We start from the raw sequence: 13,090 nt of genomic DNA on the forward strand, positions 1-13,090 counted from the left end.
AATAAAATACATTTAAAACTTTGTTTTAAGTTGGTAAAAGTTGGCAGGTATTTTTTTCCTTTGCTGGAAGAATGAACTTAGTGACTGGGTTTATGGGTGGTTTGGTTTTTGCACATCCTCTGAAGCATTTCTCCTTTTTGCCTCATTTACAGTCATTCAAGGTTATATAATTTTTTTTCTTTTTTAAAATTTATTTATTTGAAAGAGGGAGAGACACAGAGAGGGAGGTCTTCCATTCAAATGGCCGCAATGGCTGGGGCAGGGCCAGGCTGGAGCCAGGAGCTTGGTCTCCTACGTGGATTCAGATGCCCAAGCACTTGGGCCCTCTTCCACTGTTTTCCCAGACTTAATGGCAGGGAGCTGGATCAGAAGTGGAGCAGCTGGGACTCAAACCAGCACCCACATGGGATGCCCTTTACTTGCTATGCCACAATGCCAGCCCCAAAGGTTGTATGTTTTTATTATCAGGCCAAATGAAGGACACGGGTGGCAGTGGAGAGATATAACCATGAGGTTTTTTATATTTGTTTATTTTGAATGTGTTAACAGAACTTCCATCCCCTAATTTGCCCCCAAAATGGCCATAATGGCCAGTGCTGGGCCAAGCTGAAGCCAGGAACTAGGAGCTTCATCTGGGTCTCCCATATGGGTGCAGGGGCCTAACACTTGGGCCATCATCTACTGCTTTTCCCCAGGCCATTATCAGGGAGCTGGATCAGAAGTGGAGCAGCCAGGACATGAACTGGTGCCAATATGGGCTGTCAGCGTTGCAGGTGGCAGCTTTACCTGCTGCACCACAACGCTGACCTCTGTCAGTCAGTCTAGCACCTGTCTGGCAGCTCACAGGGCCCTTCAGCTTCATAGAGAAAGCACAGGACGGCTTGCATCACTGTCATCTTCAGTCTGTAGCTGGTTGCTGGAAGGAGTGCTGCTGGTAGGGAGGCAGCAGATGGACTGGGCATGAAGGGGGGGATGTGGGTGACAGGGTCCAGATGGGCCCCCTGGTGGGAGCTGCCTTCTTCAGGTAACATGATGGCCAATGGGGTGGGGTGGGGAGCACCCCCCAGGGAGGCCAACTTGAGACAACTGATTCCAATCCAGGGGAAGCTCAGGATGCCACCAGAGTCCATAGCAGGGCACATGGCCCGGGGTGACAGACCTGAAGGATGGGGCTGTCACAGGAAAGGAGGCAGCACTACAGCAAAACAGAACCATAGTTGCAAAACCTCAGAGACAAGATACAAAGCAACAAAAGTGAGTGGGCCTGGAATATGCAGAACTGGGAAAGAGGCCAGGCGGGAGCTCAGCAGAGCACGCGAGGGGTTCTGGACTTGGAGAGCAACAGGAAACCACCCGAAGGGGCTTACATGGAAGACAGACAGGAGCACATCTGGGGTTTGAGACATCACCCTGGCTGCAGAGGACGGGAGAGACCCAGGAGGAAGCTGTGTCTGCGAGCAGAAGCAGTGCTGGCGGGACCATGCAGGTGGCGGTGGGGATGGTGAGAAATGGAGGGACCCAAGAGACAGTAGGAGGTAGAATCGCCAGGGGAGGGGAAAAGCGACGAGGCCCAGGCTCCCTTCCTGGACCACTGGGCACATGATCGGTTCACTGACTGGGGTGGGAACATTGGCTGGGAAGAAAATGATGTGCTTTGATTAGGACACATTGAGTTTGAGGCCTTGGTGGGACACATGAGCTGGGGTACCTAGGAGGCAGGCAGGAGAGATCAGGCATGGAGACTGGAAGGCACAGGTCCTGGCCAGGTAGGGGTGTCTGGGGGGGGGGGGGGCTGTGCAGGGCCTGGTGGCCCAGTACTGAAGGTGGAAAAGAGGAGGCTGAGAAGGAATGGCCGCCACCAACAGCACAGCCTGACCAGTCTGGTGGCTTTCCACTGCTGCAGCGCTGAGTATCCTGGGATGCCCCTGGGAAGGTATCCAGGGCCGGCCTGTTCTGTGTCTACCCAGAGGCAAACTCCTCTACCCTAGATCCGTTCCCGGCAGAGCAGGGACAGCCCTCCCCGCTCCCAAACATCTCCCCTGTGGAAAATGGCCTTGGCGCAACGAAGCACAGGAACAGAGCTCAGCCGTGTGGTGCTGTGGAGGGTGGGAGCCTCCAGGAGGCCCCGACAGAAGGCATGGGGGCTGCCCCCCTGGGCTCAAGTCACAGGGGTCCGCCCCACCCCGCTCCCAGTGCTGCCTGTTCCCCATGGGGGTCCACAGGATTCCGTGCACCTGTGATGGGGGCCCCTGTTGCCCTGCTCAGGCTCAGGACCACCAGAGCTGCTGTCCACCTCCCCACACTGCCTCTTCCTCCCGCTTCTGGGACAGGTGTTGAGCGACAGGTGCATGATACAGGAGGGTCATAACAAAGCAGGACCAGAAACAGGCTGAGGGCTCCGGTAAGCCCCTCAGAGGATGGGGTCCTTATGAGAGTGACCCAGCACGGGCAGATGGTCCTGCTGTCCCTGCTGCATGGCCCAGTGAGAATCCTACACTGAGAGGGGATGGGTGGCACAGTCAGAGGCACTGGGCTCCATTGCTGGGGAGTAGGGGACAGAGGGTAAAGTGCCCAGTCTCATCAGTTAGGGGAGACAGCAGAGGTCCTCTTTCCTCATTTAAAAAATTGTTTATTTAGGGGCCAGCTCTGGCGCAGCAAGTTAAGCCATGCCAGCAGCGCCAGTACCATATGGGCATCCATTCAGGTCCTGGCTGCTCCACTTTATTTTTTAAAAAAAGGATTTTTTTATTTATTTGAAAGGCAGAGTTAGAGAAAGAGAGAGAGGTCTTCCATCTGCTGGTTCACTCCCCAAATGGCAGCAATGGCTGGAGCTGGACCAGTCAGGAGCCAGGAGCTTCTTCCAGGTCTCCCACTTGGATGCAGGGACCCAACGACTTGGACCATCTTCCACTGCTTTCCCAGGCCTTAGCAGAGAGCTGGATTGGAAGTGGAGCAGCCGGGACTCGAACTGGAGCCCATATGGGATGCCGGCACTACAGGCAGTGGCTTTAACAGCTATGCCACAGTGCCGGCCCCTGCTCCATTTCTGATGCAGCTCCCTGGTGGTGTGCCCTGGCAAATCAGCAAAGGACAGCTGGGGTGCTTGGGCCCCTGAACCTACGTAGGAGACCTGGAGGGAGCTCTTGACTCCTGGCTTTGGCCTGGCCCAGCCCTGGCTGTTTCAGCCACTTGGGGGAGTAAAACAGCACATGGAGACCTCTCTCTTTCCACCCCCACCCCGTAACTCTGCCTTTCAAGTTAATAGAAAGAAATTGCCGTGGGCACCACAAGTTGCTACATGACCCTGGGCAAGTCTCCAAGACAGACTCCTCAGCTGGGGACTGAGCAGGGGCACTCACGTCTACCTCCCTACGGCATGGGAGCTCTAGTACTCCTAGCTCTCTCCATGCAGGCTGGAGGCTTGGAGAGAGGCACCAGCTTCCACATGGTTTGGGGGCCTGCAGCCTAGTACACGGCCAGGCACACAGAACACTTCACAGCCGCACTTCTTAACCATCAGCCGATGAACTTGGGTGGGGAAAAAAAAATTACATTTCGAATTCCAATAGCCTCTTAACTGAACGTTAGCATCATCTTCCACTGGGATTGTAGATGACAAACCACAGGAGCACCAGCAGCACCTGGCCCCACAGCAGCCACAGGTGTTTTCCTGTAAGAGTTGTTGCCGACTGCTCCAGCCGTGATTTGCAGGCACCACCAGTATGACATTACACACATTAGACCTGCTGCAGGTCTCCTTAAGGTGACGACCTAGAAGCACATTTCCACTCCATCAAACATCTGGGTTTGGGGACTGTTGTGTCATTGTGGCTGAGAGGGGTTGAAAATGGAAATGTTAGTGCGAGTCCTGGCTCCTCTGCTTCTGATCCAGCCCCTTCCTAATGTACCTGGGAGGTAGCAGGTGGTGGCTCAAGTACTTGCGTTCCTGCCATCCACGTGGGAAACCTGGATGGAATTACTAACTCCTGGCTTCAGCCTGGCCCAGAGAGAGATCTTCCATTCATTCACTCAATCCCCAAATGGCCACAACAGCCAGGACTAGGCCAGGCTGAAGCCAGGAGCTTCTCCCGGGTCTCGCATGTGGGTGCAGGGGCCCAAGCACTTGAGCCACTTCTGCGGCTTTCCCAGGTACAATTAGCAGGGAGCTGGACTGGAAGTGGAGCAGCAGGGACTCAAACAGGCACCCAAATGGGACGCTGGTACTGCAGGCTGTGGCTTAAGCTGCTGTGCCATAGCACCAGCCCCAGTAAACGTATTTTCAAAAAAAATTTGTTCATTGCATTTAAAATAGTCTAATTTCATTTGTATTTCTATATATTTTATTTTATAAGTTTAAAAACATTACTTTGCATAGGAGTTCATGGGCTTCACCAAACTACCAAAGGGGTCCAGGGTAGGTTAGGGTTAGCAGAAATGGACATGTACTTCAAAAAGTTCATGAAAAATGGAATTAAGGTAACTTAATTTGGGTGCAAAAAAAAAATTGAAGTGCAGGTATAGTTTTTTCCTAACATGAAATTTATGTGAACTTTGTTTTTCATTTATTTGAAAGGCAGAGGGACAGAGAGTAAGTGAGAGAGAGAGAGAGAGAGAGAGAGAGAGAGAGAGAGATTTTTTTCGTCCGCTGTTCCCTCCCCAAATACCCACAAAAGCTAAGGATAGGCCAGGTGGAAGTCAGGAGCCTGGAGCTCAATCCAGGTCTCCCACACGGGTAGACACAAGTACTTGAGTTAGCACCTGCGACATGTTCAGGGTGTGCATTAGGGGAATATATCAGCAGGAAGCTGGGGTCAGAAGCTGGGACTCGAAGCCAGGCACTCTGATATGGCATGCAGGCATGTGTTAGTTTAACTGTTGTGCCAAATGCTCGCCGTCCAAAGAACTTTTTAAAGAATTCTCAGATACACTGCCATAACTCTCCCAAGGGGATGCTTGACCTGGGCACTGAGTTAACCCTGTGATCACAGTCCGCGTCTTCAAAGGAAGGGGCTCTGGGCCACCTGTCCCCAAAACAAAAAAAATTTACCCACTGCGTGCAAAGCACTGGGTCGAGGGAAGCCCCGGGCGCACACAATCAGCTGTTGCAGGCCTGCTCCATCCAGTGGGCTGAGAGCTGGGCCTAATCTCACAGCCCCTGGGAAAAGTGGCTTTGAGCCACCTCGGTCACCCCAGCTACAGCCAGCTGGACCAGGGATCTCATTCATGTCTGGCTGGTGGCCTGGGAAGCTTGTCAAATCTGTGCTTTCGCATCAAAGGGTAACTAATGGACCCAAGTAGATTCTCTCTTGGGGAGTTTGAATTTGAACACAAGGGGGAGTCAGCAGTTGGGAGGTCAGCGGAAGTGACAGATACAAAGAAAGAGGTGCAGCCAGGGCGGGGACTTCCCAAGTTAGGAGGCCTTGCAACACCTCTCTCCCAGAGGCTGCCTGGCCCTGTGCCCTTGCGCTTCTGCTAGCTACCTAACCTAGCCAAGCCCACCCAGACCCTGCCCCAAGAGTTCACAGAATTGTGAGGGTCAAGGGTCGCCAGCTGCACAGGGCTCACAGCAGAACGACAGACATGCCAGAGGCCCAAAATGAGGGAACTGGGGGTGCTTTCTCCCCAGTGTGACCTCCTGGCCTGCGAATAGTCCTCCGGACCTGTGTCCAGCTAATTCCCATGTAGTGTAGCTCCCTTCCCAAGGACTCCCTAACTGCTCACAAAGCAGCCAGTGCCCTGGGCAGGGAGGCAGAAAGCGGGACAGGGAGGTCGCTCACTCCCCGCCCCCTGAGTGAGGCTGCATGGGGTAGGCTCCTCCGAGCTGGCTCCTCCTCTCCCTCAGAAGGTGGGGGGACCTACACCACTCCCTTCCTTTGTAGAATTCCTCATGGAGCAAACCTGATGCATTCTTTGCTCAGAAACACACTCAGATTTCAACCACACTCTTAACTCCTTTACTCCTAACACCATTTTAGAGATGAGCAATTCAGGCTCAGAGAGAAGTCTGAAACTTGCCACAAGAAATGAGTCCCAGGCTCCGTAGCAAACTCCACAAAAACCCCGCACCCTTTCCCCACTCACAGCTGCTGCCGCCCATCCCCACCCAAATGGACGCACTGGCCGCCTCCAAATCACCTCTCTCCTTCCCCATGTCTTTGCCCCTGCTGTCCCCCTGGCTAGCATACCCTGGCGGGATGCCCAGGTGAATTGTCTGAGTCCACCTCAGTCCACTCTTCCACGAACATCCTCAGTGAGGCAGGAGCCGCATCCTAACTGCCTGAACTTACCAAAAGTTCATGGAAAATGCAATCAAAAGATGTTTATTTAGGTGCAAAAAAAATTCGAAATCCATGTATAGGAAAGGGGTCTTCAAAAAGTTCATGCAACACGTGTATTATGAAAAAAAAAATGCATGGATCCCAAAACTGTTTTGCAAACAATTTTTAAATTCCATTTCCCACGAACTTTTGAAGCCCCCTTATCCGTGTCTTGTCCCCATTACACTAAGAGTGCAAAGCTCTGGCAGCACTGGGAACCTCTCCCCACCCCCGATGAGTCCTGCCCAGCCCGGGGAAGACGGCGACATCCTGGACCCCGGAGGGCACGAGTGGCCTCCTGGGTTCCAGCCACTGGCTATAAAGGGTTTATTCAGTCAACAATAAGCCTGTTATGCTCCAAACACTGGGCCAGGTGCTGGGGATCAAACATGAATGGGGGCATTAACTGGGATAATAAAGTTGATTTTAAACTCTCCGAAAAATCTGTAAGAAAAACAACAGGCAGCTTGACCCGTGCTTCCGCCCAGGTGTGTGGGGGCGGAGGGGGCTGGCTTGTTACCTCTCCCCTCGCCCCCACCTGCTGCGTGTTCCCAAGGTGAAGATTTGAGGAGGATTAGATCTGTAATCTCTGGATTGGGTATCGCTTTCAGGAAGGCGTGAGACCTACATCTTAACTGGGACGCACACCTGGACCTTTGTTCCCAACAGCGGATGCGGGAACTGGCGCTCTGGTTGGCAGCCCGTTCGCCATGCAGGGGCGAAGCCCCCCGCCCCGGACGTTACACGAGCGCAACCGCCCCGAGGGAGGGTCTCGGGCGACCTTTCCGGAAGGGGCGACCCCTTTAAAAAATACGAGGCTAGTCCCAAGCCCAGAGTCCAGCTCCAAACCAGACCCGCCATTCCGCCCCGCGCCCTGCGAAGACCGTAGATTCTGGGAGCCGCACTGCTGGGCTCCGCCCCCAAGGCGCGGGCGCCCATTGGCCAGCGCGGCCGCTGGGCGGGGCCACGTCTTAAAGGGTCCGAGCCCTGAACGAGACCGGGAGTGGCCGTGACGGCGGGGAAAGCCGGGGGCTTGATGCCACGTGGGCCCATGTGGGTTCTTTTTCAGCCTCTCTAATGCCCTTTCCCTAGCCACAGGCCCATGGAGCCCACGAGGGACTATCCACTGTTCGGGGGCGCCTTCTCCGCCATCCTCCCCCCAGGGGCCATTGATGTGAGGTGAGAAGGCCCAGGGGCCCAAGGAGGCTGACCAGGCGGGTGGCGGGAAGAAGCTGGGATAAACTACAGGGTCTGCCTCGCTCCTCTCCAGCGACCTCCGACCGGTCCCGGACAATCAAGAAGTCTTCTGTCATCCCGTGACCGACCAGAGCCTGATCGTGGAACTTCTCGAGCTCCAGGCCCACGTGCGCGGCGAAGCGGCTGCGCGGTGAGAAAGGGGCCCGCGGCTGGCCAATGAGGAGGCCGGAACCGAGGAAGTGGGCGGGGCCTGTGGCTGGACGGTTATTCTGGGCCACAGGGCAAGACCAAGTCGCCGGAAGTGAGCAAAGCCCAGGTCTTAGTGGGGGTGGTATGTGTGTGTGTGTGCGGGCGCGCCCGCACCCCCGTGCTGGGGATGGGGGCGATGGGGGAGCGGTGAGGTGAGGGCAGTGGGAGATGCCCCTCCCTGACCCTGCTGCCTCGCCCCAGGTACCACTTTGAGGACGTTGGCGGGGTACAGGGGGCTAGGGCCCAGCAAGTAGACTCTGTGCAGACCCTCAGTGCGGAGAGCCTGGCCCTGCGCACCTGCTGTCCAGAAGCCTGGGTGCTCTCAGGCAAGCAGCAGGTGGCTAAGGAAAACCAGCAGGTGAGGACCGGGGAGTGTGCCATGTCCTGGAAGGGTGAGCGGGGTGGCCCTAGACATCCAGGTAAAAAGTCTGTCTCCCATCCCCTTAGGTAGCAAAGGATGTGACGGTGCATCAGGCCTTGCTACGGCTGCCCCAGTACCAAACTGACCTCCTGCTCACCTTCAATCAGCCCCCGTAAGGAGGAAGCAGAGGGCGGGTGCCTCGTGATTGGGTCCCCAGGAGAATTAAGCTGGGTGGTGCAGAGCAGGGAGATTGGCTGCCAGGGCCCTCCAAGGAGAGGATTGGGGGGTCACAGCTCTCCGGATCTTCCGGGGAGTTGGAAGTGGGAACTTGCACGCCTCAGGCTCAGATGATGTTCTCTGTCTGTCCCTCACCCCAAGCCCTGACAATAGGTCATCTCTTGGCCCTGGGAATCTGTCACCTCCACCCTGGAGCCTGGGTGACTTTGAACAGCTGGTGACCAGCCTGAACCTTCATGATCCCAACATCTTTGGGCCGCAGTAACGATGTTGGGGCACTGTGTGAGGCTGCTGAGGACCTGGGGACCCCGTTCTGGGAGGCATAAAAAACGAGGCTGAATATCTGGGTTTCCTCCTCTTCCTTCCCTGTGTGTAAACACAAGACACCTCCTCTCTGCAGAAATAAACTTGCTTTATAACCAATATAATCTGTGGTTTTGAAGTGAACAGGACACCTGGGTCCCCCCAATTCCCTTTGGTCTTGGGAGGGGGGGAGTTTAAAGCTGTGCAGAGGAGCAGGAGGAACCCAAGGCTGGCAGTGGAAAGGGAGAGAGACATTCTGGAGTGACCGTTCGGCCCTGAGACAGGGGTGTCAAGTTGAAGTTCAGGGGGATGGGGAGGGAAGGCGTGAAGCAACAAGGAGGGGGGCTGTCCCTAGGAGTAGTGGTGATTGAACCCTGAGAGAACAGACGGGGAGCGGGGCTGGCTGTCCCCCTGCGGACGGATGAAAGGTCACCTGGTCACAGGTGTGGAGGCAGAAGTGTCCAAGGAGTGCCGACTTGGTGGAGTGTGGGAGAGGGCTGTCACTTAGTGTACGTGTGGTAGAGGGAGCGCAGCTGGTCCCAGAAGAAGAGGGAGAGGATGGTGTGGGGGCCAAGGCGGAAGTAGGAGGCACCTATACCCTTGTACATGCCAAAAATGCCCTCTGTCCGAGCTGTCTGCAGCAGAGCGTCCAGGATCCCCCGGTACATGAGGCCCTGGAGCATGTGGGAGAGGGAGGGAGAGCACAGGAGAGGAGCTCGTCAGAGCCCACCAGGGGCCTCCCCTTTGCAGGCTGCATTTGAGAGCTGTCCCACCAGCACCCGCAACTTCCCCTGCATGGCTTTCCCCTTCCGGAGCACTCTCTTACCTTGCCGTGGGCATCTGTGGGCTGGTTGTAGAGCCTCGTGCAGGCCACATCGAAGGGTGTCATGGCCAGGACCACTGCGATGCCACTCACCATGGCAGCTGCCAGAGCCACCTTCCAACTCTGGGGAGGAAAGATCTGGGCGAGGGTTGGGGGGAGCTGTGTCAATCAGCCAGTCATTGAGCCCCTGGGTCAGGCCAGGCCCTCCCTGCTAACTCAGGTTGCTTCCACTCTAACAGTGACAACACTATGACAACACTGGGAAGGAAGAAGGCCAGTGAGCCTTGCCTAAGGGTGTGGGGGGGCTCTGGGACCCCTCTGGGAGGCAGTAACAAGAGAAGCAAGGGCAGAGTCTAAAGAGTCAGTGGCTGCCCCCATCCCCAAATCCTACTGCTCTCTCACACCTGAGTGTTAGCACCACCCCCTCGAGGGCCCACCTCAGTCACCCACCCCTGTCCCCATTCCCAGGATGGCCCCACCCCTTTCCCAGGCAGTACCTCCCACTGGCTCATGAGGTCCTTGGTGGATGAGAAGGTGCACAGCTGGGTGGAAGAGCCGACAACAACTCGAGGCAGGCCGCCCAGGGCCCCACGCCACAACCCCACCAGGCCATGTTTCTGGCCAATCTCGGTTAGCGCCTGAAACATGCCCTGGTGGGGGCGAAGAGCACGGGGGTGGGGTTCAGTCACCCAGCGTCAGGGGCTGCCACCTCCTAGCACTGTCACGGGCGGGTCCTTAGCACACATCTGCTGTCTAGACAGCCAGCTCAGTGTGGGCCCTCAGTTGTCACCCCAGAGGAAGCAGCGAGAACAGGAGCAGGACAGGAGCAGGCCAGGAGAATGGGGCAGGAGAAATGGGTGCAGAGGGCTAGAGGGACTGGGGCACATGTTGGAGGGAGGGTCTGGGTGAACTCCAGGGGTGCAGCGGGACTGCATTGATGGGCGGGGTAGTGGCTGGCACTGGAGCTGCAGGGTACAGGCAGAACACTGGGGGATCATCAGTGGGATCGGGGACCCCTCACCTGGTGCTTGTACTGGTGACCCACAGCGATTTCAGAGGCTGCCTGTGCTTGCAGATGCGTCTTCACCTGGGAGCAGGAGAGCAGCCCAGTCTGTGTCCTGCGACCACCCTCCCTCTTCCAGACCAAGAGGCCTGACCCCTCGCACATCCTTCAGGGTGTTCAGCAATGAATACCCTCCTCATCTGAAAGTATTGTTGTTCTCACTTAACAAGTTGGTCATGAGACGTTGCGTCCCTTGGCCCCAGTCCCGGTGGATGGATCGCCTAGCACTGCAAGACACATCACCCCCCCCCCCACATCCTCCGTCCCTTGGGGCTGGGGTGGGGTTGGCGAGGTTGAGGAATGGCAGCGTTTCCTAGACTGTCCGACGTTAGGCAAGACCCAGGTGCCCGGCCTCTCGTGCCGGCTCCCGTTCCCAGACCAGCCACCACCTTGTCACAACGTTCCCCCCCGCCAGACTTTGGCCAAAACTTGCTCTCTGACACCCCCGTGACCTGTAGAGGGGTGTGCCCTGTGGACTTTGGAGAGGCCACTGTCCCTGAGTCACACCGTGGGAGTGAGACCAGGCTGCCTCTTCTTATACAGAAGCTCTTGTTTGCTCATAGGAGCAGTAAGCAGAGCCTCCCCCTAGCAACAGGCGGCTGTGTGACCTTGAACTGGTCACTCTCCCTCTCTGGGTCTCAGGCTCCTGACCCACTTCACCTGTATCAGATAACTCGAAGGAGCACACTGTGGCACTGTAGTTCTGCGATGCCCACACTGGCTGATGTATGGGACTCAAATTCTTCCTCCTCCTCTCCACAAACCCAGCCTCAACAGCAAGTGATAGTGATCAAACAATAGCAGCCCCCAGATCGAATGTGCCCAGGTGTGTGTTACCGCTTGGGTCCATGGTCTCTGCTAACCTCCCCGGTGGTCCCACAGCACCCATCCCTACTCACAGTGGCTCCAAGAGCACTAAGATCATTCCCCTTTTACAGATGTGGCAACCGAAGCCCAACAACTAGGATTTTCAGAAAGGGCGACTCCAAAGCCGGTACCCGGCATGGATGCATTCGACTGTGTCCATTGGGTCAACGTGGAGAGGGCAGCTCAGAAGACCCCGATGCCTGCCAGCACACTCCACACGCCTTGCAGAGGGCAGCTCCATGCCACCCCGGACCCTGAGAAGGCCAGCGCTCCCACCCGACACCGACGGTCTGCCTGAAGCCCCCTTCTTACCATGTAGATGGGACTCCCCAGGTAGGCGCCCATGACCCCAGCCAGGGCCCCAGCTGCCGCGCTGCGCGGAGGACTGAGCACGCCTTCCGCCGTGTGCAGGTAGCCCCTAGCCTCCGCCAGCCCGTAGGTGCCCAGTCGGATGCCATTCATCAGGAACTGGTACAGGAGGGCAGGGGCCAGGCCCTTCTGCAGCGCAGCCAGCCCGTCCACCTTGCCAATGGTGAAGAAGGCATGGAAGACATTTCGGTAGTGCCGCTTGTAGGTGCCGGGGGCCTGCAGTTCTCCTTGGAGCTGCATCCTGGTCTTCACCACCTCCAGGGGATTGGTGAACACGCAGGCCCCACAGGCTGCCAGACCACTCATCAGGAAGTCCATGGCACGGGCGGGTAGGGCAGCAGTAGCCTTAGAAAGAGAGGTGCGAAGGTAGGGCAAGACCCAGGTACCTGCCGTCTAGGCTGCGGGAGGTGGGAACTGAGAGGTCCCAGAATCTAGTCAGGGTCAAATGTCAAGGCGTCAAGGGTTGGCTGGAATTCAGAGTTAGCAGCTGGCAAAAGGGGGAGAAAGACGAGTTTGGGAGAAGCCTGGCGAGACGTTATGATAGGGCCCTGATGGCCAGGGGATGTAAGATTAAAGAGCAGCAGAAGCAGGGAGGTGGCAGGTGGGATGCTAGGGACGGCAGGCTCCCCGGGCCGCGGGAGCAGAGGAGGCGAACGCGGGATAGGGAGGTGGGAACCGGGGAAAGCAGGGGAAGAAAACAAGCCGGAGAAAAAGGTCTCGGGAGAAGATCCGGCGGCGTCCCCGGGACAGGAACGGGCGCTGGATCGGGGAGCAAGAGTCGGGACTGCGGCCCGTGATGAGGTCCCTAGACGGCCGCCGGAGCCCGGGAGCACCTTCACCTGGGGCAGCCTGCGGAGGCCGGGCCGCCACACTCCAGTCCCTGGAGCGCGGCGCCAATGGGGAGCCCCGGAGGGCCGCTGCCTAGAGCCACAGCCAATCAGCGGCGAGCCGGCTCCTCGGCCAATGGGAGGCGCTCTCGGCGGCCCGGCCCCCAGAACCCGCCTGCGGCTGTTGGATTTAACTCTTCCGGCCCCGGCGCCAGGGAGGGGCGGAGGCTCGCTGGTGGGGAGGCAGGGTTGGGTCCCGGGTCCCCTGGGTCTAGAGGTTGAACGCGGAAGCAGCGGCCCTCCTCTGGGGTGTCTAGGGCTCTGGGTGTGGTGAGGGATCGCCTCGGGCGTCCGGAGAACCAGGGGACCCGGGAAGCTGCAGCCCCGCCCGCCGGGGAGAGGGACACACCTGCTGCCTGCGCAGGACCTATCTCAGGGTCTGTAGGTTCTAGCCCCAGGGTGTGTCTGACTCCGGGC

The 13,090-nt window shown here is 57.3% G+C and overlaps 2 protein-coding genes across 2 annotated transcripts; one reads left to right on the plus strand and one right to left on the minus strand.

Moving 5' to 3' along the window:
- Positions 1-7,296: 7,296 nt before the first annotated feature.
- Positions 7,297-8,779, plus strand: RANGRF (RAN guanine nucleotide release factor). The gene is made up of 5 exons (XM_062216939.1): positions 7,297-7,496; positions 7,588-7,704; positions 7,965-8,121; positions 8,211-8,296; positions 8,503-8,779. Exons 1-5 carry the CDS (start codon positions 7,420-7,422, stop codon positions 8,624-8,626), a joined length of 561 nt encoding a protein of 186 aa, XP_062072923.1. The 5' UTR covers positions 7,297-7,419; the 3' UTR covers positions 8,627-8,779.
- Positions 8,760-12,646, minus strand: SLC25A35 (solute carrier family 25 member 35). The gene is made up of 5 exons (XM_062216938.1): positions 11,730-12,646; positions 10,509-10,574; positions 9,985-10,137; positions 9,491-9,625; positions 8,760-9,338 (listed from the first exon to the last, which is right to left on the minus strand). Exons 1-5 carry the CDS (start codon positions 12,102-12,104, stop codon positions 9,165-9,167), a joined length of 903 nt encoding a protein of 300 aa, XP_062072922.1. The 5' UTR covers positions 12,105-12,646; the 3' UTR covers positions 8,760-9,164.
- Positions 12,647-13,090: the final 444 nt, after the last annotated feature.

The sequence above is a fragment of the Lepus europaeus genome, chromosome 18, assembly GCF_033115175.1.
Source record: "Lepus europaeus isolate LE1 chromosome 18, mLepTim1.pri, whole genome shotgun sequence".
In the NCBI taxonomy this organism is placed as follows: Eukaryota; Metazoa; Chordata; class Mammalia; order Lagomorpha; family Leporidae; genus Lepus; species Lepus europaeus.

Bases quoted from the DNA above. Each gene is read 5' to 3' on its own strand.
- SLC25A35 (XM_062216938.1), bottom strand. From the start codon at position 12,104: ATGGACTTCCTGATGAGTGGTCTGGCAGCCTGTGGGGCCTGCGTGTTC. The intron at 10,575-11,729 runs GTAAGAAGGGGG...TCCTGCTCCCAG, and splicing joins TGGGGAGTCCCATCTACATG to GTGAAGACGCATCTGCAAGC. The intron at 9,626-9,984 runs GTACTGCCTGGG...ACCCTCGCCCAG, and splicing joins ACCTCATGAGCCAGTGGGAG to ATCTTTCCTCCCCAGAGTTG.
- RANGRF (XM_062216939.1), top strand. From the start codon at position 7,420: ATGGAGCCCACGAGGGACTATCCACTGTTCGGGGGCGCCTTCTCCGCC. The intron at 7,497-7,587 runs GTGAGAAGGCCC...GCTCCTCTCCAG, and splicing joins CCAGGGGCCATTGATGTGAG to CGACCTCCGACCGGTCCCGG. The intron at 8,122-8,210 runs GTGAGGACCGGG...CCATCCCCTTAG, and splicing joins TGGCTAAGGAAAACCAGCAG to GTAGCAAAGGATGTGACGGT.